The sequence below is a fragment of the Notolepis coatsorum genome (assembly GCF_963971535.1).
Source record: "Notolepis coatsorum genome assembly, chromosome: 16".
Taxonomy (NCBI): Eukaryota; Metazoa; Chordata; class Actinopteri; order Aulopiformes; family Paralepididae; genus Notolepis; species Notolepis coatsorum.
In genome coordinates, this window is record NC_140180.1 from 51,417,434 (window position 1) to 51,442,197 (window position 24,764).

Here is a 24,764-nt window from a genome sequence, read left to right on the forward strand (position 1 = left end):
ACAATGGAGCCAGCCCATGTACAGTAGTGCTTTAAAAACGGTCAGTAAAAGTTTAAAATCGATACGGAAACGGACGGGGAGCCAGTGGCATGAAGCCAGGACTGGTGTGATGTGGTCACGTTTCCTGGTACCAGAAAGAAGACGGGCAGCCGCATTTTGTACCAGTTGCAGGCGACGGAGCAGCGACTGGTCAATGCCAACATACACCGCATTGCAGTAATCCAGCCGGGTCGAAATAAAGGCATGGATCACCCTCTCCAGATCCTTCTGGGAGAGGTATGGTTTGGTCTTGGCCAGGAGTCTGAGGTGGAAAAAGCTGGTTTTAACCACAGAGCTGTTTATCAAATTAAACATTTCTGTCAAAGATTACTCCAAGGTTTCTGACAGAGGAGCGGACATTTGAGCCCAGAGGGTCTAGGGCATTAGCAGTAGGGTCAACCGAATCGTTACTAAATAAAATGATCTCTGTTTTGCGCTCATTTAAGTTGAGAAAATTTGCACTCATCCATATTTTTAGGTCAGCCAGGCAATCTAGCAGTGGCTGTAGTGTAACCTTGCCTTTTGCTTTTAGGGGTAAATAGATCTGCACATCGTCGGCAAAGCAGTGGAAGGACATGTTGTGCTTGGCAATGATTGAGCCTAAGGGCAACAACATATATAATAAAAAAAGGATGGGGCCCAGTATCGACCCCTGGGGCACCCTACAGGTAAGAGGGGCCGCTGAAGAGAATAATTCTCCAAGCTGGACTGAGAAGCTCCAGCCAGTCAGGTAGGACTTGAACCAGCTTAGGACGACGCCTGTGATGCCAACATATTTTTCAAGCCGCGACAGTAGGACAGTGTGGTCTATGGTATCAAATGCAGCTGTGAGGTCTAAAAGCACGAGAATGGCGGGATTTCCAGAATCGGCAGCTAAAATGAGATCATTAAGAACTCTCAGGAGGGCTGTTTCGGTGCTATGGCGCGGTTTAAAGCCAGACTGAAATATTTCGTGGATTTTATGTGCATCTAAAAACAGTTGTAACTGGAGGTAAACTGCTCGCTCCAGGACTTTTGAAGTTTGAGAGAATAGAAGGATCAAGGTTTTTCTTTTTTTATCAGGGGTTGTACCACAGCATGTTTGAAAGGGGTTGGGACACAGCCAGAGCTGAGAGAGGAATTTACCAACAATAAAATAATGGGCAAGACCGAATCAAGCACTTCTTTTAGAAGGCGAGAGGGAAGGCTATCTGAGGGGCAGTTTGTGGGCCGCAAGTGCTTAATTATGTCAGAAAGAGAGGAGGGAGAGACAGGCTCAAACTGCTCCAAAGCAGCAGGCAGGGAGTGTAGAGGGCTGAGGGGGGAGGGCTGAGGAGGCTGTGGTGAGAACTGGCTGGGAGCAGAGATTTTATCAATAAAAAAGTTTAGAAAACTTTCACAGAGAGCAGATGATGGCACAACTGGGGAAACATCACGGGGGTTTATGAGGGAATTTAGAATTTTTAAAAGAACAAGTCAGTAGGAAGGGTACAACTCTATCAGCTGAGTAACAATGTTCCTCAAAGTGTTCAGACTTGAGTGCTACAGTGTTGAGTGTATGTTAGTACAGTATATTAGGAAGAGTGCATGACAATAAGAATGTTAGTGTTTTAAAATATCTTATTTTTATTTTTTAAGAGATTGAGAGCCATTAGCAGGAATGTATGTTGAGTCATTAGCAGGAATGACTCTCGTAACACAGTAGGGCTTCATACCTGAACAGTCGTTGGTAGGTGTCCTGATCCGTCTTTAATCTGAGGTAAATTTCCACCTGTGGAAAAGAGGGGCACCATCAACCACTTGAGCAGACAATCTTGGATACATGAGAGTCGAGTCAGGCCTTTTCTTACCCCTGCGTTAGTCAGACTGAAGCTGTGTAGGAATGCTTCTATGTCAGAACGCCACTCTGAACTGACCTGGCTCCCGTCTCTCACCTGCGGTGGACATAGGAATGATGACCGCCAATTGACACATCACTCACAAGCATAATCTAATCATGATCCAGCCATTATAAATTACATGACTGACTTAAATGTAAAACATACCGTTTATAAGACTGAAGCATAGTTGTGATTATTGTGATACAATAGATGTACTTATCTTTTCCAGGAAATAACTAACTTAGCATGAAAGAGAAAAGTCTTAGATAGGACTTAAAAGAACATGCCAACATTTTGGGAAATTAGCTTACCGTCTTCTCCAGAGAGAGACAAGAAGATAGATACCAATTTCCTCTCTGCGCATTTAGTAGAAAGCTATCTGGCTGCATGTTAGCCTAGCTTAGCACAATGAATGGAAGCGGACATAGCCTTCGGGAGAGGTGTTAGTTGGACAATGCCTAGGCTAACCATGTCATGTCCGCTTCCATTCATAGCCAGAATAGCTTTCTACCAAACGCACAGAGAGGAAACTGGTATCTATCTTCTTCTCTCTCTCTCTGGAGAAGGTAAGCTAATTTCCCAAAATGTTGGCGTGTTCCTTTAAGATAATGACAGACAATTAATCAATTAAGAAGGGGCACGAAGGATAATGTTTTCTGCTGCCGATATCGATCTTCTATGAGTCATATTGACGGATACACTGCTGATATCAATAGTTTGTTTTGTTTTGTTATAGCAGCTGGTATAGCAGTATTATAGGTCAGTATACATTGCAGTTGATCTGTCTCAGACACTTTGTAATGGTTCCACACCGCCGACACATTTTACATTAGTTAGCATGCCGTAATGACACCAACTCCACTGAGAATTGGCTCATGTTTTTCTTTTCGCCATCGATTGGTTTTCGCAATCGGCGACTAGAAAGCATTATCTGAATCCCCCGATCTCATATTCACACTGAATGTCTGAGTCACTCGGGCATCCTTAAGGGGCACCCCTAGATATTTGCACTAATGGGTGCAGCACAGCCACCTGAGAGGAGAGGAAAACGTGGAGCGGACCATACAGCTCACTGAAACCACACAGTTCTTCTGGATCAGGATAAGGACATCCTCCGGCAGAGGAAGACAGTTTCTCAAGCCATTCTGAAAGGACCAATACAACAAGTGTGAAAAACTAGGGGATGTGTGTGTGTGTATGTGTGTGTGTGTGTATGTGTGTGTGTGTGTGTGTGTGTGTGTGTGTGTGTGTGTGTGTGTGTGTGTGTGTGTGTGTGTGTGTGTGTGTGTGTGTGTGTGTGTGTGTGTGTGTGTGTGTGTGTGTCTCTCTCTCTACCTGGTTCAACCTCTTCCATTTTCACACCTGCACACCAGGAACCTGCAGCCGCAACTGTACAAAAATGATAAGGAACACATGCACATGACAAGAACACTATAAAGGAAGGAAGTTTCAAGTTTTCAAGTTTCTTTAATAGTTGTCATACAGAAGTACAGAATACTTTTGTACAAAATGCTTCTTACTGTTGCGCTCCAGAGACTGTGCATGACAAGATAAGTATGAAATAAAAACATAGTAAAAATTAGAAGTAAAAAAAGAGGTCACAGTGTTCAGTTTAGACATATGTACAATGTTCGTAGACGTAGTTACCATACAATATACAATACTGTGCAGTGTACTAATATACAATACTATATAGTGCAAGGCATAAATGGACGAGGTGCAGTTTAGGCAATTTGCAATTGCAGATGAAGATCAGATATGTGGAATATAACAATATTCTATTGTGGGACAGACGGTGATAAAACCTTGTGCTTGGCCAACAAATAACTATTTTAGTTAGCTTGTTTATTTATATTTTCAACTGTGCAATACTTGTGTGCAATAATTCAACTGTGCAATACTCTGGTGTTTATTTTTAGTATATCTCAGTATTATTTACACTGTTATAAGAACATATTTCTTATTTTATATTTATCTTATAATTGATTTATGCTTATATATATAGTATTCTAGAATGTGAGCAACTGTAACATGACACAACACAAGGTGAATAAAGTATTTGTGATGAAGCTTACTGGTGCAGTTGAGCTGGTCTGAGCCTGGTCCAGCCCACAGCAGGACCAGTAGCCCCCCTTTTGCGCATTTGGACTTCCAGCCCTGACGCTGGGCTTTCTGCTTCCTACAGAGCATCAGCAACCATACAGCCTAGAGTTTCAACAGCAAGACAAATAGCCTGCATTAGGGTCAGGGCTGGTAACAAGCAACATGTAACTACTAATACTATAGATATCAAACTAGCTAGTCTAATAGGCAGGCACTACTACACTAGCTAGTTTGATATCTATCTGGCTTTCCTTCTCGAGCTGATGGCAAGGAGGGCTTTTAACGTGAACGTAGCTGTTGCTACTTTTGATGAATTGAAAATGGAGGACCCTGATGTAAACAAGACGAAAGTATTTTTCTAGTCTTCATCCTCTTAGCAGTTGTTTGTATTGAGCTGTACTGTATTGTACCCATTCTGCAATCTAGTAATACAGTTTTCAATCAATCAATCACTCAGTTTGATTCTCCCAAACAGGTGCGACCAACAGGCTACCCGGTAAAAACAAAACGTATAGCAAACTATTCGTAATTAGTTAACGCTAATGTTAACAAATTGGGTTAGGCCTAACATTACTGGTTAAACAAAAACGTTTGTATCACCCTTTGTATGTTTTTGAGCATCCTCGGCGTCGCTGTTCTGGTCTGGCAGAACACAAGTGGAGATAAGAGAGTGAGTGACGCGCTGCTGTCTTGGCGCCAGAGCTGCGCTTCGCAGCGACAGACAGCACGCGCCTTCACTCTGACCTCATACTTACTGGAGTCAGAGAGGCTTGATTGATTGATTGATTGATTGATTGAAAACTTTATTAACAGATTGCAGAATGGGTACAGTACAGTACAGCTCAATACATACAATTGTTAAGGGGATGCAGACCAGAGAAAGACTTTCGTCTTGTTTACATCAGGGTCCCCCATTTTCAATTCATCGTAACATATATGACATACAGATAGACAGTACTGCTACATCTATACATTTATGACATACCAGATTTGCAAATACAGTACTGTTTGTGATACGAAAAGAGTCCAGAAAAAAGAGTATATACATTTGACGTAGAAACTGTACATTGGAGGAGGTTGGGTAGGTGGGGGAGACTGTACATTGGAGGTGGTTGGGTTGGGGCGGGGGGGGGGGGGGGTGGGTAGGAGGGGTGGGTGGGGGACACTGTACAACTGTACAAGCAAAACTGTACATTGGAATATTGACAAGACCATACTTTGTAATTTACTGTACATTGGAGGGGGTTGTGTTAGGACATTTACAGGGGCCAGTTTCGAATTGCAGTCTCCCGTAGGTGTTTTTTGAGTGTTTTTGAAAGTGGGTAGTGATTAGGGCTGACCTTCGAAGCTTTTTTTGGCAATCGAAGCTTCGAAAAAAAAAAAAAAAAAATTAATATCTTTTTTTTTATTTTTTTATCTTATGTTGTGGGACTTGTACAGCACTTTCGTAAACGTTGTTGTTTTTAAATGTGCTCTATAAATAAAGTGGGTTGGATTAATTAATTAAGTAGCCCCTTTCGTGACTGACGCATCCAACAAGGTTTCACTCGGCTGTGTGATTTAATTCAAGGTGGATCGCTGTTGTCGTTTGAACAACTTCAGATTTCATGGGAACTACCAATCCCCCAAATCAAGATTGTTTAAGATGAATGAAGTAAGATTTTGATTATTTGAAATATGGCCTGTGTAGACTAAACTATGCACAGAATTATGTCAGTCTACAAGGTCCGGATTCTACATGGTCCGGCAATGTAGACCTTGTAGACTCCACTACAGACCAATTATCAGTGAATGTTCATGCATTTTTAAGAAGGGCAACTTCCACAAAAAAACAAAGAACTCACCAAAACATCTCAGTAGCACCTTATCTAAATGTTATATTTCATATATGGAGATTCATATTTATTTATGTATTGCATGCATTTCTACATTTTATTTCCTATTTTGTTTATTCATCCCAGTATCTTTCTTTCTTATGTGTGGAATTCTACAAGGTGCGCGCACACACACACACACACACACACACTTACATTTAGTCATTTAGCTGACGCTTTTATCCAAAGCGACTTACAAGTTCTGTACGACAAGACAGCAAGAAGGGTACAACTCTATCAGCTGAGTAACAATGTTCATCAAAGTGTTGCATGTTACAGTGTAGGTTAGTTTATTAGGACAAGTGCATGACAGTAAGGTTAGTCACGGTTAGATTTTTTTTTTTATTATCATTTCAGATAATGGTTGAAGAAGTGAGTCTTTAGTCGACGGCGAAAGATTGGACGGGATTCGGCTGTCCTAACTGGGATGGGTAGTTCACACACACACACACACACACACACACACACACACTTACACAAACACACAAATCGAAGTAAAAAAAAAAAAGTTTAGTGTTTAGTCCCTTGTTTGAGCCGAATCTGGGTTTAACATGATTTGTGGAGCTCCCTCTGGTGTTGTGATCGTGGTATTCACTGACCTTTGGGAAGTATTTTGACATGTACATGGGTACCTTGGTCGTGTAGTGTATCTTGTAGACCAGGCCCATTGCAAGTTGCTGTACTCTGTCGTCTACTCTAAGCCATCCATAGGTTGTCAAAGTGGGCAGGGGTGAGGTGGGTTCTAGGAGTAAGGTCAAGCAGTAGCCTGACCAGTTTGTTTTGAGATGTTTGTAATTTTGTTTTTAGCGCCTTTGAGGTGCTTTGGTACCATGAGGTGCAAGCATAGTCGTAGTACCCTTGAATGAGTGCTCCTGCCAGTCTTCAGGGTATTCTTGTTTACCAGTGAGGAGATCCGGTACAAGAATCGAGTTCGTTGGTTGACTTTTTTTATTACATTGGATGCCATTTTGTCACAGGAAATATATGCCTCTAGGATGGAACCCAGGTAGGTAATATCTTCTTTCCTTGTGACAATATTGTCACCCACTGTAACTGAGAAGCCGTCGGTCTTGCTGAGTTTGTTATTTGAACCGAAGAGAATGGACTCTGTTTTGCCCATGTGTAATGATAGTTTGTTATCAGCGAGCCATATGCAGATTTTGCCTAGTTCTGAGCTGAGGGTTTTTTCAACCTGTAACTTGTTCTTGTCAGAGACCAGCAGGGCTGAGTCGTCCGCAAACAGGAACAAGTTGCTTCGCTACTTTCATCACAAACAGGTATGGCGCTAAAACAACAGTGCTTGGAAATAGATGCCTCACATTTCAGTAGAGTTGCCCTCAACTCTGCGCATTTGAATGGAGCAAAGGATCAAAATGGAAAAACACTCACACTGGAATTATTATGCAAAGGGCCAGGGGATAGATCAATCTTTCTGCTTGTCTTTCCTGTGACAAAATGGCATCCAATGTAATAAAAAAAAGTCAACCAACGAACTCGATTCTTGTACCAGATCTCCTCTCTGGTAAACAAGAATACCCTGAAGACTCTGGCAGCACTCATTCAAGGGTACTACGACTATGCTTGCACCTCATGGTACCAAAGCACCTCAAAGGCACTAAAAACCAAATTACAAACATCTCAAAACAAACTAGTCAGACTACTGCTTGACCTGACTCCTAGAACCCACCTCACCCCTGCCCACTTTTGACAACCTAGGATGGCTTAGAGTAGACAACAGAGTACAGCAACTTGCAATGGGCCTGGTCTACAAGATACACTACACGACCAAGGTACCCATGTACATGTCAAAATACTTCCCAAAGGTCAGTGAATACCACGATCACAACACCAGAGGGAGCTCCACAAATCATGTTAAACCCAGATTCGGCTCAAACAAGGGACTAAACACGTTTCGCAATTATGCCACATCAATGTGGAACGCCCTACCCAAAGCTGTAAAGGAATGTGAATCACTACCCACTTTCAAAAACACTCTCAAAGAACACCTACGAGAGACTGCAATTCGAAACTGGCCCCTACAAATGTCCTAACCCAGTTGTACAGTAAATTACCAAGTATGGCTTTGTCAGTATTCCAATGTACAGTGTCCCCCCCCCCCCCTACCCAACCTCCTCCAATGTAGTTTCTACGTCAAATGTATATACACTCTTTTTCTGGACACTTTTTGTATCACAAACAGTACTGTATTTGCAAATCTGGTATGTCATAAATGTATAGATGTAGCAGTACTGTCTATCTGTATGTCGTGTGTGTCATATGTTATGATGAATTGAAAATGGGGGACCCTGATGTAAACAAGACGAAAGTCTTTCTCTGGTCTGCATCCCCTTAACAATTGTATGTATTGAGCTGTACTGTACTGTACCCATTCTGCAATCGGTTAATAAACTTTTCAATCAATCAATCAATCAATCAATCAATCAATCAATGCATTACACCAATAAACTCTACAGCCTCACTATAGAAAGGCAAATGTAAGGCAATTGGGAGGTTGTTTGTGTTTGGGACACTTAACAATCAGCAGTGTTTAATTTAGCCACTTATTTCCCCAAGTTGCTCAGGGGTAGTTGATTGTAAAGGGAATGCATACATACAGTAATATCATAATAGTATAATTGAATAGACGGCAGTTATGTTATGTAGTCATGCTCTATTGTACGGAAGCCATATTGCACACTGGTACACATTAAAGAATGAAGGTACAAAGTTATTTACTTTATTAACAATTAAAGTACAGTGGATATACCATACATGTATAAATATATAAAAGAAAACAAACAATAATCAAAAAAGCAATGAAAAGAAAATTATATTTCTCCATCTAGTGCATTTCCATTTGACTTTTGTAATTGCAGCAGTATGCTCTCCTGCACATGAATCATTTCCTCTGTTTCTCAGACCACTCCTTGTAGCCGCCAGCGTAGTTACGTGCACTGAAATAAGAGACACAAGGAAAAAACATCACCAAAGCGTCTTCACTATTATATAATGCTGTAATAAAAACAGCAAAGACAAGCATGGCCCAGTAGGGAAAGTGCAAGACATAATATCTGGTCTGACAAACTGAAATGATAGTCTGCACACAACAAACCTATAGTGTTATGAATCTGGATAAAATAAAGAAACAAGCACAAATTTGCAATAGCTGCTACCCTTTTGTGATAGGCCACTCCTGTGATTCAGTCATGCATATTAACACTTTGGTTGCCTAAGGTTAAATTAATGATATACCATAGATTGCCAGCACTATTTGTCTATGGAGAAAGTCCCCTTCTTTGCAGGGCTATAACTTTTTAAATTCTATTGCTACATTGCCATTATTAGGGCCCATTCAAAGTCCTATATGTATTGTTCATTGTGTAGCAACGTTAAACTTTTTCATTCACATATTCATAGTAAAGTATGGTCTAATGTATAAGTATGTTTTCATCTCTTTCTGCAGCTTTATCCAGAACGTGATATATAGCCCCAAATGCATTATATTGATGATGAAATACAGTTTGATGGCAATCAGCGCGATATAAAAAATTCCAACTAGACGTACTTCTAGAAGTTACTACACGTCATCTGATGTTGACCGGATGGGCGAGGGGGCGTTTATAATTCCGTGGGCAGCGTTATACCAATCATCTAATGTGGGTCAAATGTTGATAATATCAGTTATTATCGAAGACGGTAACGTTACACGCTGAAACTCACCCCAGTCTCCGCGCGCCGTTGGGCGATCATCGTCGAGTAGAAATTTTATCATTATGGGATATATTATTACCCGGTCCATCTCCAGCTTGTATAATGGTATATACGTCCAAATCATGTTGTTTATCGAGTTATTGGCAATCGATCGCTATGTAGTGTGATGAGCTAGAGTGCCGGAACCTATCCTGAGTGGCCGGAAGCAATACGGACATCTAGCACAACCTCTACTGCGCTTCCTGTTAAGCGGTTGCGCGATCGGCCACCAGATGGCGCTCCTGAACCGCCAGAGAGCTCAGTGGGTCCTGCTGGTGTATCTCAGGCCAGCGGAGGGACATTATGAATCCGATCGCAGATTTTTGAAATATTGATATAAAGACGACGTACAGCGTCCCCCGGCAACTTTAGCATGGCCAGCAAAGACGTCTAAAGACGGCTCCCGGCAGTCAAAGTGTTAATAACTGTTAATATCAGAATATTTACAATGATATATTTTTAGGAAAGTTATCTGCATTATCTAACTGCATTATCCTGCTTCAGGAAGTGCCCCGAGCTGCCAGAAAGAAAAGATTGAACTATGTATTACTGAATTGTGGAGTTAAGTTAAACAGGATTTTTGTGGGGGGCAGGCTTGAAAGCATGGCTCGATGACACTAGAGCACATTGGCATGGTTTTCTCAAATTCATAGTGGCTCAAAAGTGTAGCAAAGCAAATACTATCCATTTCTTGTATGTGAATAAAAAATGCTAAGAAGGTAATTAAAAACACAGATTTTGGTGTTCTAACCTAGTGTGCTAGTTAGTCAATTAGTCAAGCTTTCTAACCAAGTAGGGTCCATTTGATGGACATTTATAGCAAAACATTTAAGCTAATGCTAACCATTTCATGTATGCATATGAGAAATGCTAACAAGATTAGTGCCACATTCAAGTGCAATAGTAGTTAAATTAAAACATAGATTTGCGAGGTCTAACCTAGTTTGCTGGTTAGTAAATTAGTCAAGCTTTCTAACCAAGTAGGGTCCATTTGATAAATTTGGAAGTTTATAGCAATAGGCTTTACTGATTAAAGGACAAATTAAATGTCACTTGAGCTGAAAGGGAGCTCAATCAAGCATGATCTGACTGCGCACCTGCGATCCTGAGAAATGGCCTGAGCAGCCAGATGAGCTGTTTTTCAGATGGGGTTTATAATAGTTATTAACATTTGTAATAATTCCGATTTGGCTGGGTGGTGTACCAAACTCAGAACACATTTATTTTAACTTTACCCCAACTTTAATAGCAAGTTGGGATTTGTGAATTTTGTATAAAGTTACTTCTTGAATCCCAGTTCTAGTGCCTTTTCTGTGGCCACTCCTCCTCGCCTGCCCATTTGGCAGTGGAAGACCAGCTCTGGGGAATCCAGCGCTGGCTTAGTCACCCCATACTTGGCCTTGAATTCTGCAGGGTCCAGCGCAAGGGCACCCCCCACTGTATCAACTAGGGAGAGAAGAGAGGAGGAAGGAAGGAAGGAAGTAAGAAGAGAGATTGATTTGGATTGGTTAGGAGAGGGAGATATCAAATAGGCTAGCTACTGTATTTCCACACATTCATGAACTGAAGAGCAGGCCTACACCGGTCTTCTCACACTCAAGCGTAGGGGTATCACGATTCAATCAAATGCATTAATTAAATTGATTACAAATTGATTATTGCATCAATGCTTTGAAAGATTTAATTTGTGGCATTCAATTGTTTCAAAGCATCTAGTCTGAAGGAAATACAAAAGCATAAGAATAAGCAGCAAGATTGTTAAAAGATGCTCTGAAAATTAAGTGTTAAAGTTAAAGTGCATGTTTTAGCTCCATTTCAGTGTGCAGTAAACTTACTGAGTATTCTAAAATGTATTTCCTGTTGCAAAGTTTGCTAATGCAATAGCTGACAGGAAATACACTTGGGTATGAATGAACAGTGAATACTGAACAGAATTCCATTGACACAGTCTATATAGCAATTGTTACTTTTCAACATTAATGAAGGTGAAGTACAATATATTTGAAAATCAAATCTACAAAGTGATTTGGATGGTAAACCATATTTTTTATACAAGTAAAGCTCACCTGGTATGTGGATGGATCCTGGGATATGACCGTTGTCTACTTCCTCTTTAGAACGTACATCGACTACCAGGGAACTCTGGCTCTTCTCCAAGAGGGCCTTCAGGTCTGAGTAAGAGATCTCCTTCTCTGGAGGAAGAGATGGATGTGAGTCAGGCCAGGCAACAGAGGCTATTGAAGGTTATTGACAGTCAGCAACATTGTTCCATTTCCCTTTTCAGCTTCAAGCTGCTAGTCGTGGGTCCGTTTGCCTGTCTGTTGGTCCATCCCAAAATATTTTAATGTCAAAAGATGTTTGACATGACACTAAGACATGAAATTTGCCACAATGATAGATAACAACAAATACACCAATCCGCCAGATGGTGGTGCTATAATCAAAAGGTTAAAATGTCAAACTTAAAAATGCCAGACCTCGCACACCCGCAAGTCAAATTGACCCAAGACGTTGTACAAATATAAAGCTATTCTTGCTCTACAACTTAATTTTGGAAAGTTTTCTCCATGATGGAGAAGAGGTGTGCAAAATGTTGTGTTATTTCTTATTTGGTAAAATGGTGGCACTATTCACAAGAACAAATCTACATTAGCTGTGACCGTGTATACGTGTCGTGCATGCATGCATTTATATACACACCAGCAGACACTTGACTTCCATGCCAAATTACAGCCTCCTACTCCTAGGGTGAAAACTGTGGTGAAAACACTTTTGTGGACCAACCAACCAACCGAGCACACTATAGAGCTGCTGGTCGCAGATAAAAATCACACGATAGAGACATCATGAAATCGCAAGTCAGTGAAGTAATTTCACACCAGTTCACCAAATGGTAGTGCTTGTAGGTAGCCCCTTCCGTGACTGTGATGCACGCCAACAGGGTTTGGACGAGTGAATCCACAGTCCCTTGCTCCTCCATAGGAAAATCCCATAATGAACTCTGAAGAACTGGTCCTCCGCAAAACGCTCGTTGTACAAGTATCGCAGAGAAATTTCAAAGGTACTCACAATTGCACAAGGGTCTTGGACAGAGAAACACAATGGTTTGAAAGCTTGGCTAAAGCCGTTTTGAGCAGTGTTGACCAGTTTATAAAAAATATTTAAAATGTTTATTAGCAACACCAAGCTTTCAAACCATTGCGTTTCTCTGTCCAAGACCCTCATGCAACTGCAGAGTGAAATTTGTACATTACACTGTAAGTCTGAGGTCTGATTTTGTACAGATAGACTAATTTCATAAAGACAATGCATACAGTGCTCAGGCTAAAGCACATATCCAGGTAGCTATAAGCAGTAGAAGCAAATTGGTCACAGTTTATCACAAATGGTTGTGTCTTTTGTTTGTTATTTTTGCTTGTGAGTCACAAGCAAAGTTGTGACTGATAAAGGCTAGATCCTCTTGATATGAGATTTATTTGGACCAAACCTGTTTCCAATGAGATGGTTAATGTTGACAGGCTTGATCATCACTCATGTTTCAAACTTCAAATATGACATATAGTATACCGTATAGGAATAGGACAGACTCACATGGCATGCATGGAAAAACGAAATAAAAAGTTTCCCACCTTCCTTCTCTGGGCACATTCCATTACAGGAAATAGTTCCCAGGTGTTTGTAGCCTATTAACATTCCCTTTCAGATCAAATTGGGTGTGTGGGTGGTACTAGGGAGTAATGATGCCATGACCTCAGTAATGAAAGTATGGTATGCAGATCCTGTCATTACTTTGTTTCACTTCATGGAGTGAACTATTTCCATGTAGCAAGCACAATTCACTTTATAGACTCTAATTAGAATGGTCACCACCTAATATGGTCCTGTGTATCCGTAGAGGGCCTGTTCCTCTGAGCAGGGCACTAACACTGCCAGGGTTAGGGGTTTGATTCCCATACTGATACAATGAAATTCCATTGTAAAGCGCTTTGAGTAGTGCTAAAGCACTATAGAAATGCAGCCATTCATTCATTCATTATCATGACAAGAAAACGTGCACTGGTACTATTCTGAGACTAATGGCAGTATATTAATATTCCCAGCCAAGCCACTGAAGATGCTTGGAGCTCTATGCAATATAAAACAACAGGCAATAAATAGCCCACTGCATGCTGATACTCCCTTCAAGTAGTTGGCATACTGCTAGGACAGGGTGCTCTTTCTTTGCCCAAGGCTCCTGCTTCACGGATCAAAGCCGCTGAGTCATGTTGACATTGGTTGGTTAACTCTGGCCTAACGTTAAGCCATTATCCACACTTTTTGTTTGTTTGGAGAGATTGCCATGTAAAGACATGTAGGCCTAATTGAGTGAGTACAACAAACATTTCTACATACTACACAAATCTTAAAACCAGAGACAACGGTTAGGTTGCAATCTGTTGAATAAAGTTTTCATTCATTCATTCAAGGTAATACTAATAATTTGTGACGTTTATAACATTAGAATAATGCCCGACATAATCACATGCACGTGTAGTGTAGCGAATCGATACAGTATCGCTCGTTTATAGCTATAAGCAGGTTAAAACGATTACTATCATGAACGACATAGTTAGTTAATACACACGAGACTGTGTGCACAACTCACCTGCATTTGCCATTCTGATTTACTGGTGCGTATTGAATAACATGGATACCTTCATGATAACGTGCTGTAAAAACACACTTCCTTGTTGTGTTGTTTTCTGACAGATCATTGGTTTAGATACCATAGAAAAGGCGGGACATAGCCTGGCTATAGCCAACGGGACGCCTATTGCTTAATAACAGCGGAGCAGTGCTGCCGTTGCTTCCGCGTTTTCCCTGATTGGCTGCGACACGCCCCGCGGCAGGCGCGGCAACCGCAGAGCGGAGCGGCAGAGCTTGCGGAATTATGTAACCGCCCTAATCCGCCATGATTTTCATTCGGCGCTCAGCTCACCTGGCAGAGCAGCGGTCCTGCGGTCCTGCGGTCCGTTCTTGACGAGTTCGAATCCCATCAATTTTTTTTTTAACATGATTTTTTTTTAACATGTATTCTTTCGCCGGTTAAGGTTAGGCATGGTTAAGGTTAAGGTTAAGGTTAGGCATTGTTTCGGAGTTGGTTAAGGTTAGAACGGTTAAGTTTAGGCGCTGTTAAGGAGCTGGTTAAGGTTAGAGTTTGTCTTAGAGAATGGCAATATTCTTTCTATGGTTAAGGTTAAGGTTAGGCATGGTTAAGGTTAAGGTTAAGGTTAGGAATGAATGAATGAATGAAAACTTTATTAACAGATTGCAGAATGGGTACAGTGCAGTACAGCTCAATACATACAATTGTTAAGGGGATGCAGACCAGAGAAAGACTTTCGTCTTGTTTCCACCAGGGTCCCCCATTTCCAATTCATCGTAACATATATGACATACATGACATACAGATAGACAGTACTGCTACATCTATACATTTATGACATACCAGATTTGCAATTACAGTACTGTATTTGTGATACAAAGAGAGTCCAGAAAGAAAAGAGTATATACATTAGGCGTAGAAACTGTACATTGGATTGGGTAGGTGGGGGTGGGACTGTACATTGGAGGTGGTTGGGGGGGGGGGGGGGGTGTTGGGTAGGAGTGGGGGGGGGGGGGGGGGGTTGGGTAGGAGGGGTGGGTGGGGGACACTGTATAACTGTACAAACAACACTGTACATTGGATTATGGGACTGTACATTGGACTGTACATTGGAGGTGGTTGGGTGGGTGGGGGGGGGGTGGGTAGGAGGGGTGGGTGGGGGACACTGTACAACTGTACAAACAACACTGTACATTGGATTATTGACAAGACCATACTTGGTAATTTACTGTACATTGGCGGGGGTTGTGTTCGGACATTTACAGGGGCCAGTTTCGAGTTGCAGTCTCCCTTAGGTGTTTTTTGAGAGTGTTTTTGAAAGTGGGTAGTGATTCACATTCCTTTACAGCTTTGGGTAGGGCGTTCCACATTGATGTGGCATAATTGCGAAACGTGTTTAGTCCCTTGTTTGAGCCGAATCTGGGTTTAACATGATTTGTGGAGCTCCCTCTGGTGTTGTGATCGTGGTATTCACTGACCTTTGGGAAGTATTTAGTCATGTACATGGGTACCTTGGTCGTGTAGTGTATCTTGTAGACCAGGCCCATTGCAAGTTGCTGTACTCTGTCGTCTACTCTAAGCCATCCTAGGTTGTCAAAGTGGGCAGGGGTGAGGTGGGTTCTAGGAGTAAGGTCAAGCAGTAGTCTGACCAGTTTGTTTTGAGATGTTTGTAATTTTGTTTTTAGCGCCTTTGAGGTGCTTTGGTACCATGAGGTGCAAGCATAGTCGTAGTACCCTTGAATGAGTGCTCCTGCTAGAGTCTTCAGGGTATTCTTGTTTACCAGTGAGGAGATCCGGTACAAGAAACGAGTTCGTTGGTTGACTTTTTTTATTACATTGGATGCCATTTTGTCACAGGAAAGATTTGCCTCTAGGATGGAACCCAGGTAGGTAATATCTTCTTTCCTTGTGACAATATTGTCACCCACTGTAACTGAGAAGCCGTCGGTCTTGCTGAGTTTGTTATTTGAACCGAAGAGAATGGACTCTGTTTTGCCCATGTGTAATGATAGTTTGTTATCAGCGAGCCATATGCAGATTTTGCTTAGTTCTGAGCTGAGGGTTTTTTCAACCTGTAATTTGTTCTTGTCAGAGACCAGCAGGGCTGAGTCGTCCGCAAACAGGAACAAGTTGCAGTCACAAGCTGACGACATGTCATTTGCATAAATTAGGAACAGTAGCGGACCTAGTATGCTTCCTTGTGGAACACCACAGTTTACTGTGAGGGGGGGGGATAGGGTACCGTTTACCTCCACCATCTGCTCTCTCCCCTCCAGGTAGGATTGCATCCAGCTCACTGATAGACTATCAAAACCAATTGCTTTTAGCTTGTCAATCAGAATGGTGTGATTGACAGTGTCGAAGGCCTTTTGTAGGTCCAGCATGACCATGCCGCAGTATTTGCCCGCGTCCACCTCTTGTTTGATGTGGTCGTTTAAATAGAGAAGGCATGTGTCAGTGGAGTGGGATGTTCTGAAGCCAGATTGGAATTCGTAGATTAGATTTTTTTCCGCAAGGTATTTTTCGACCTGTTCGTATACAATTTTTTCCATGACTTTCGAGATGGAGGTAAGGATAGAAACAGGGCGGTAGTTGCCTGGGTCTAATTTACTGCCTTTTTTGTGCAGAGGGGTCACTCAAAAATTGTTATAGGCATTGTTTCGGAGTTGGTTAAGGTTAGAACGGTTAAGTTTAGGCGCTGTTAAGGAGCTGGTTAAGGTTAGAGTTTGTCTTAGAGACAGCCTATTTCCGCACTGCCGCTCTCCCGCGTTGCCGCGGTCACATGGTCAAATTGTCACATTCTTGCACTGCTCCGCTGTTAAAAAGCAACACGCCAACGGGACCAAGATTCCGCCATGCACTGTTCTTTACAGAGGTAAATACAGATGTAGCTATTACTATCTCGCATATTTGTCTGAATATACCTGCACATAACCCCTCTGTTAGTGGCGAATCCTCCTGGAAGCCAAGGGAAGCCAGGCTTCCCCATTATCAAAATATGAATTAATATGAAATATGAAAGAAAAAAAATTTAAATAATTTTTTTTTAATTTTTTTATATAGTTTACAATAATAATAAAAAATCATTATTTTTCATCTCTGTGTTATAATTATATTATAGTTATATATACGTTTTTATTTCTCCCTCTTCTCCTTCTCACTCTCTCTAACACACTGTCAGACTCACTGAGCAGAGGCAGTCACTCTGTGCTCACTGCAGCAGAGGAGGCAGAGGGGAGGTGTCTTTCTCTAGCATCCACCATGTGATTCATGCTTGTGGAGTCCAAAACCAATAATAGCCAATAAGATTCGAGCTAAGCAAAGCGCTTCCCACACTTTAAAACGGGTCCGTCAGCAAACTAAGTACTCTAGCCTCTGCACATTTGCCGCCCTGGAGGCGGGGCAGGTCCAGATCGTTTCCACCGATTGACCAATCAAATCACATTAAAAGCTAAACGTGACGACGTCATCGCCTCGCGGCCACGTTCGAATCAAAACAACAATACGTCGAGGGAACCCTGGAGATAGCTAGCTAACGTTATGTAAGTCTTAATGTCTAAACAAACAGCATTGTTTGATTGATTGAAATTCGGATTCCTCTCTCGGATTAATTCATTGAGGAGACCTGAAATTCGCTCAGCTGCAGAAGAATTTAGGAGAATACCTGAATACCCACAGGACTTGGAGAACTTTGTGATTGTGGACGTTGCTTTACTTTACTTTGCAGCATCAGCTGCAACAATGGTGACTGTGAGTACCTAATAACCTAATAACTTTTCATAAGTGATGCCGCTGTGTGTGTGTGTGTGTGTCCGAGTGTGTCTGTGTGTGTGTATTTACCTGGAAGCACAGGGGCAAAGCAGCCTGCGATTCTCGACCAATAAAAAGTGTTTAGGGGCGGGACTCGGCCGCGTAATCGCTCAACTAGAGACACAGCGAGCGAATATTTGAGGGGGGAGCGACATCGCCGCTCAGTTCTCTGTCGCTCGCGGTAGGTCAGGATAGTCTGATTGAAACGAATAAATTTTTATCATTTTCGCAATCACGCTCGCTCGCGTCGCTCCCTGTCAGGAACCGGTGTTATTGTGTCGATGGGGCGGCGCCGACTCGCCGAGTCATACTGTACTGCTTGTGTTTGATGGGCCGAGCCACAGGCTATACACGTATGCCATGTCAGCAATATCTTGCAAGACGCTGAGAAACGCTCCGATGGCGACATCAGGCCAGATCTCTATCTATCTCTCTCTCTCTCTCTCTCTCTCTCTCTCTCTCTCTCTCTCTCTCTCTCTCTCTCTCTCTCTCTCTCTCTCTCTCTCTCTCTCTCTCTCTCTCTCTCTCTCTCTCTCTCTCTCTCTCTCTCTCTCTCTCTCTCTCTGATTCATAATCAAACCAGACCTCCTGCAGGCAACCACTGTGTGTGTGTGTGTGTATATATATTTGTGTTGTGTGTGTGTGTAATATTCAGAAAGAGAGGGAGAGAGAGAGCGAGGGAGGGAGGGAGAAATATATTATATACATTATTTGGCTTAAATATGAAAAAAATTCGACAGTCCCCTCCCCATCATACTCTGTCAGGATCTATGGGTAACAGTACTGTATATTTGAATATCGTATATGTCACAAATGTAACAGTACTAAATACCTGATTGATTGATTGATTGATTGAAAAGTTTATTAACAGATTTCAGAATGGTACAGTACAGTACAGCTCAATACATACAATTGTTACGGGGATGCAGACCAGAGAAAGACTTTCGTCTTGTTTACATCAGGGTCCACCCTGTATGTCATGTATGTCCCTATACCATAAATGTCATGTATGTTGTGTATGTCCCTATGCCATAAATGTCATGATGTCTTGTATGTCATAAATGTCACTATGAATTGAAAATGGGGGACCCTGATGTAAACAAGACAAACATCTTTCTCTGGTCTGCATCCCCTTATAAAATTGTGTGTATTGAGCCGTACTGTATTGTACCCATTCTGCAATCTGTTAAATAAATAAAAATAAAGTTTGACTGGCCACCGAGCCATACTGTAGTGTACATGGTGACTGATTGACTTAAATATAAAAAAAATAAAAGAAATAAAAAAAGAATAAAAATATTTAATAAATTTTTTTTGGCATCCCCTGTTATTTTACCCACGCGACGCCACTTGCTTGAACACCTGCACATAACCATTAGCTCTGTATGATAGCATGTACTATAATGCTGTATTATGGTAACCATATTCCCACCGCAATACCTATCCTCACCTGTTTACCTGCACATATCTGTGTATATCCTACTCTTACTAGTTACGCTGCTGGCCAGTAGTAGTCATACTGTCTCTATTTATACATAACTTACATGTATAGTACATATACATCTAATTAGCACTACACTGAGTAGTACTAACTTGTAAATGCTGTACCCAGTTTAACCACCTGTACATTGTATATTGCTATTGCACTTTACTGCTACATTTGCACTCTGGTTGGATGCCAAACTTATTTTCGTTGTACTGTACTACTTGTGCTGTATAATGACAATACATTTTAATATAATCTAATAAAATATGTCTCCATTGAAAACTTCTTTCACACAAAAACATTTGATTATTTATTACAAAAGTATTATGTTAGTGCATTTTACAGATTATTATGTACAATTTAATCCTTCTATTTAGCTATATTACTGTATCTTACCGTTTGAGCTAAATGTCGGGTACTATACTCATGGAGAACTAAATGACTTTGGCAATAGTTTTCACGCTGCCTTTTATGTGATATGTCTCCACTGAAAACAATCTTTCACACAAAAAAATACATTTATTAAAAACTGTTTTAGTTTATTACAAAAGTATTCTGTCAGTGCATTTTACAGATTATTATGTACAATTGAATTCTACCATACCTTAGTACCCTGTCATAAACCCACAGATATTAACTTGCCAGCAAATAAACCTGTCGTTTCTTTAGGCAGAAAACTACCTATATAGCAAGCTATGCATTAGTGTTAGTCCGCAAAGTCCAAAGTTCTTATTTGAATTACACAATAATTATAGAATCATACAAGCAGGACTATAAACAACTTTTGCATTGTACCACTGACCACAGCATGATCCCAATACTGTTTCTGAGAGCTGTTTGGCTCGGTCCCCCTTATCAGCCTGTCTCTCTCTCCCCAGTTCTCTCTAGGGGCCTTCCTACGCAACTGGGAAGGACTGTGTCTGTAGATCCATCCATTGTGGCTCACCGAGTACCCTCTGTGCTGTAGGACGGGTTCCCCAGCCCATCGGCAGAGTCCCCCGCTGCTTTCTGGCGCGCTTTGCATCTCCAGAGGACAAGAGTTGCGAGGGCGAGGAGCAGAACGAAGGCCACCCCTCCCACTATAACCCCCACCCCCAGTGCATGGCTGGAGTCTTTGGGGGTTTCATACCGCATACAGGAGGACTCTGAACGGACACTGTGTCCTGCCTCATTCACCGCCTCCACACATACTTCAGCCCCTACCTCCAAGGATCCCACCTCTCCCCGACGAGCCTCCCCCTTAAACTCCAGGACTCCCCCTCCGCTCTCTCCGATGACCACCCTGTAGCCGGACACCACGGAAGGAGGCGCGCACCACTGGACCTCCACCTTCCCTCCGCCTCCACCCGGGACCAGCCCCTGGAGGCGTGGCGGGTGAGGTGGCTGGTCGGCCCCGCTGAGGCCAGGACAGAGGCACCTGGTCAGGGCTGAGAGGCGAGAGCAGGGCTCCTGGTCCTCAAGGCAAGGATCGTACTTGCAGAGCGACTGGGTGTTGAGGAGGGGAATAGGTGTGGTGGAAGGGGTTATTCTGGGAGGAGAGCTGGATGTGTCCTCGTCATAGTCCTCATCAGGGCCGCCACCCGTCATGTATAAGATCCGTTGGCGAGTGACAGGAAGGGACGTTGGGGCCGCATGGGCGAAGAGGAGGGGGGAGGAAGAATGGAGGTAGGAGATGGGAGTCAGAAACAGTAGAAGCACAGCCAGCTGACAGCACAATGACGTCATCTCTGCACAAAGAAAAGACACAATTGATTTTTGAGGGTGGGGGGTGGGGTGGCGTGGTTCCTGTGGGAAAATGTGGTTATCACAAAAAAATACAATATAATTGACAATGCTAGAATAACGTTGATCTATTTTACAATGAGTCCTCATCAGTTACATATGACTTATCTTGAAAACATTTAAATTGTTTTTGATGTATGTTGGATAAAATCGAGAACACGTAACATGGGAAAATATTTCTTGCGTTAGGAACATCACCCAAATTAACAATTCAAATAGGTTCTTTCCATGGCATAGGAAAGTTCAATCAATATTTCTGAACATGAGATACTTTCTCTCAAAGCCAGACACCTAGAGAGAAGTAAAACTCAAACGTGTGATGTCATCGGGTATAATGAATGGGAGACTTTGTCTGTGGACCCACAGAATCTTTATTTGAGTTTTTATAATTAAAGTAACTTTATTCTACGGTATTTCACTCCAGAAACAGAACCTGTGTCTGTATAGACAGAACACTGGGATCTTTACCATCTTCCCCATTTCATTGTCTGTGGAGCAGCTCCAGACTTTATACTTGATGACATCACAAGTTTGAGTTTTAGCACTCTAGATTTTGGATCTTATTTATTATTTATTCTACATTTACATTTAGTCATTTAGCTGACACTTTTATCTCAAGCGACAACAAGTCAGCAGGAAGGGTACAACTCTGGCAGCTAAGGGTATGTACAGTAACATGTTCGTCAAACTGTCGAACTTGAGTGCTACAGACGAGTGCATATCAGCATAGTAGGTAGTAATATAGGTACTGTATATTCCTTAAAAGGAGAGTGCATACTAGTGAAAGACAGTACAAGGTTAGTATGTATTAGTATCTTTATTGGTATGTAGCAGTATGTTCTTTTCTTTTGAACATGTACTGTATTCTAAGCTTGTTATGTAATTTTATCTTTCTTTATTTTAGATTTTCCCTTCATTCATTTTGTTTTAATCTTTTTAGTTTGCTTGTTCGTTTAGTTATAATTTTTTTCCATTTGGTTATCTGCTTTTCATTTTGTTTCATGTTTTTGAGTATCATACTTGTTCCTGACGCAAGGGGTTAACTCTGTACAAGCCTCTTGGGCTTCGTTGCCCCTCCTAGCACTGTTATTTTATGTGCTGAATAAACAAACTAAACTAAACTAATGTTTTTTAGGACCATAGGAATAACATGTATGAATTAAGTTGTAGTTCCCCTTTACCCCGACAGTACTTTGTCCTCTATTGGCGTGGGAACCAAGCGGATTCTGTGAGAACCCAAACTGACCTCATGCTCTAAAAGGCATTCCCTCCTTTTATGGGAGATCAGTTTACACAGAAACCACAGAGGAATACTCCGTCACTCGTGGTTTTAAGTCGCTGCTCATTACACTGTTGCTAATAATAATGTGTGACCCACCTGTGTTTTGCGGCAATGACCCAACGAGCCAACAGTATCACCATAGTAACGGATGAAAGAAAACAAAAGAAAACATGTCAGTAAATGGTTTACTGTACCTGATGGATGTTTCAAGTATCTCTCTTCTTTTTTCTTCTCAAGTCTTTTCTCTCTTTCCACTTCTTTGTTCTCTGCTCTCTCTCTCTCTCTCTCTCTCTTCACACACGTTATTTTACTCTTCTCTGCCCGCGCCTCACCGTCTTATTTAGTTCCCCATCAAACTTTCTCCACCTCCTCCTCCTCAACACCCCCTCATCTGTCTCCCCACTGTGCCTCTCTCTCTCTCTCTCTCTCTCTCTCTCTCTCTCTCTCTCTCTCTCTCTCTCTCTCTCACTGTGCCCCCCCTCTGTGTCACGTCTGTCTCCTGGTCTTTCACACAGTCTTTTTTCTCCTCTTGCTTCTCTCCCTCATACTCCCTCTTGCATGGCTCCTTTAGAGTTCTTTGGGAGGGTGTGTGTGTGCGTGTGCTGCTCGGCATATTAATTGCCTTTGAGCCAGAAGGCAGGCTTGTGCTTGCTGTACCATATGTTTGTGTGGGTAATAATTAGGTGTTGGTGCCTGTTTTTCATTATTAAGTTGTGGAGCTACATAAAAAGGTGTGTGTGTGTGTTTAAGAATGTATGTTGTATGTTTATTATCAAGCCCACTTCTTACCCCCCACCACCATTGTAGTGGGCCAAGAGGGGGCGGGGGGGAAATTGTCTCCATTCCTTATATGGGACAGAGCTGGCAAGGTGGACAAGTCTCAACATGACACAAGTACCAGCATCACATTGAGACAAGAAGAAGAACACAACCAGAGCAGGAATCGCCTTCCTTCAGACTGCTTGTGTATTTCAGTCACCCTAACTCCATGACCGTAAAATTTGCTTAGTCAATAAATTTCAACTAGTCTTGACATGAAAAGACAGATGAAACACAAGCAGGCCGCATGCCAAAGTGGCTAATAGAATGAACAGACCGACCAGCCACAACCAAAATCTTCTAGTCATTATGTGGCTAGTGTTGATTTCTATAGGTTAATGCTGACATGATCGTATTTGTTATTGTTGCCTTTAAGTCCGTGTCACCATTGTTAAACTATACAAAGTTCTGCTCTCAATACCTCCATGTGAATACAGTTGTCTATTTAAGTTATGCAGCCAACTGGTTTAAACCAAATCTCTGCACAGTTGACTTCATTGGAAGTTACGTATATGGTTGCTAAAATGTATCAGAACTTAACTCATTCAGCGCCAGAGGGCGCTGTGTACTGTGGTTGAAAGGCCAATGCTTTAACGTATAGGAATACATGGCAGTGTTTGCAGGGCTATAACTATATTATATATTATAGCTATGGATACAATACTATTGCCCATTTGACATCGAGTATCTATCGTTCAATATGTGAAAAAGAAATTTTTTTCATCCATACATTCCCGTTTTATACCGTGGTGAATATAAGTATGGTTTTAGGGTAATTCATGGGAGGCTGGTAATAGCCCCCAACGTGTATTATACTAAATGCATTGGTGTTCCATCCCTACACACGCTACAATTAAAAAATCTAATGCATATGATAGGTATTATGTTCCATCATGAATGAATGAAAGGGAGGGGGGGGGTTGTTTTCTTATGCTTTGATCGTCACCAATGGAATACGTTATGGACTAGCGTCACACACATACGCTCGGATCGCAATGAAGGCATGCTTTGATCAACGCAAGATTGATATAATATAGCCCTTACCTTGACTAGGATCTGCCTCAAAAAGAATATTCCAATTATCTGATTGCGAGTTCCAGTATTGGTGTCGATCGTGTCGCCAACATAATCCGCCATACATCATCGATCTGGAGCATGTGACGCTCCTCAAGCCGATCGGGACAACCGCTGCCCTTGCCCGACATGGAAAAGTCCACCCGGACCAATATAATCGACGCACAGCCCAAGACACAGAGTTTCAAAGGATGTGCAATACAGGCCGCATCCTACCAGGCGGCGGTATTGGACTTTTGCA

General features: G+C 41.9%; 1 protein-coding gene across 1 annotated transcript; it reads right to left on the reverse strand.

Annotated features, from left to right (window-relative positions):
* Positions 1-8,598: 8,598 nt before the first annotated feature.
* Positions 8,599-23,268, reverse strand: tstd1 (thiosulfate sulfurtransferase like domain containing 1). Its single transcript, XM_084331573.1, has 5 exons — positions 22,825-23,268; positions 20,770-21,293; positions 11,692-11,812; positions 10,909-11,071; positions 8,599-8,829 (listed from the first exon to the last, which is right to left on the reverse strand). Exons 2-5 carry the CDS (start codon positions 21,289-21,291, stop codon positions 8,775-8,777), a joined length of 861 nt encoding a protein of 286 aa, XP_084187699.1. The 5' UTR covers positions 21,292-21,293; positions 22,825-23,268; the 3' UTR covers positions 8,599-8,774.
* Positions 23,269-24,764: the final 1,496 nt, after the last annotated feature.

Coding starts and splice junctions, on each gene's coding strand:
- tstd1 (XM_084331573.1), bottom strand. CDS start 21,291: ATGACGTCATTGTGCTGTCAGCTGGCTGTGCTTCTACTGTTTCTGACT. Junction 11,813..20,769: donor GAGAGGTGGGATCCTTGGAG/GTAGGGGCTGAA, acceptor CCTCCAGAGAAG/GAGATCTCTTACTCAGACCT. Junction 11,072..11,691: donor AGGATCCATCCACATACCAG/GTGAGCTTTACT, acceptor TTCTCTCCCTAG/TTGATACAGTGGGGGGTGCC.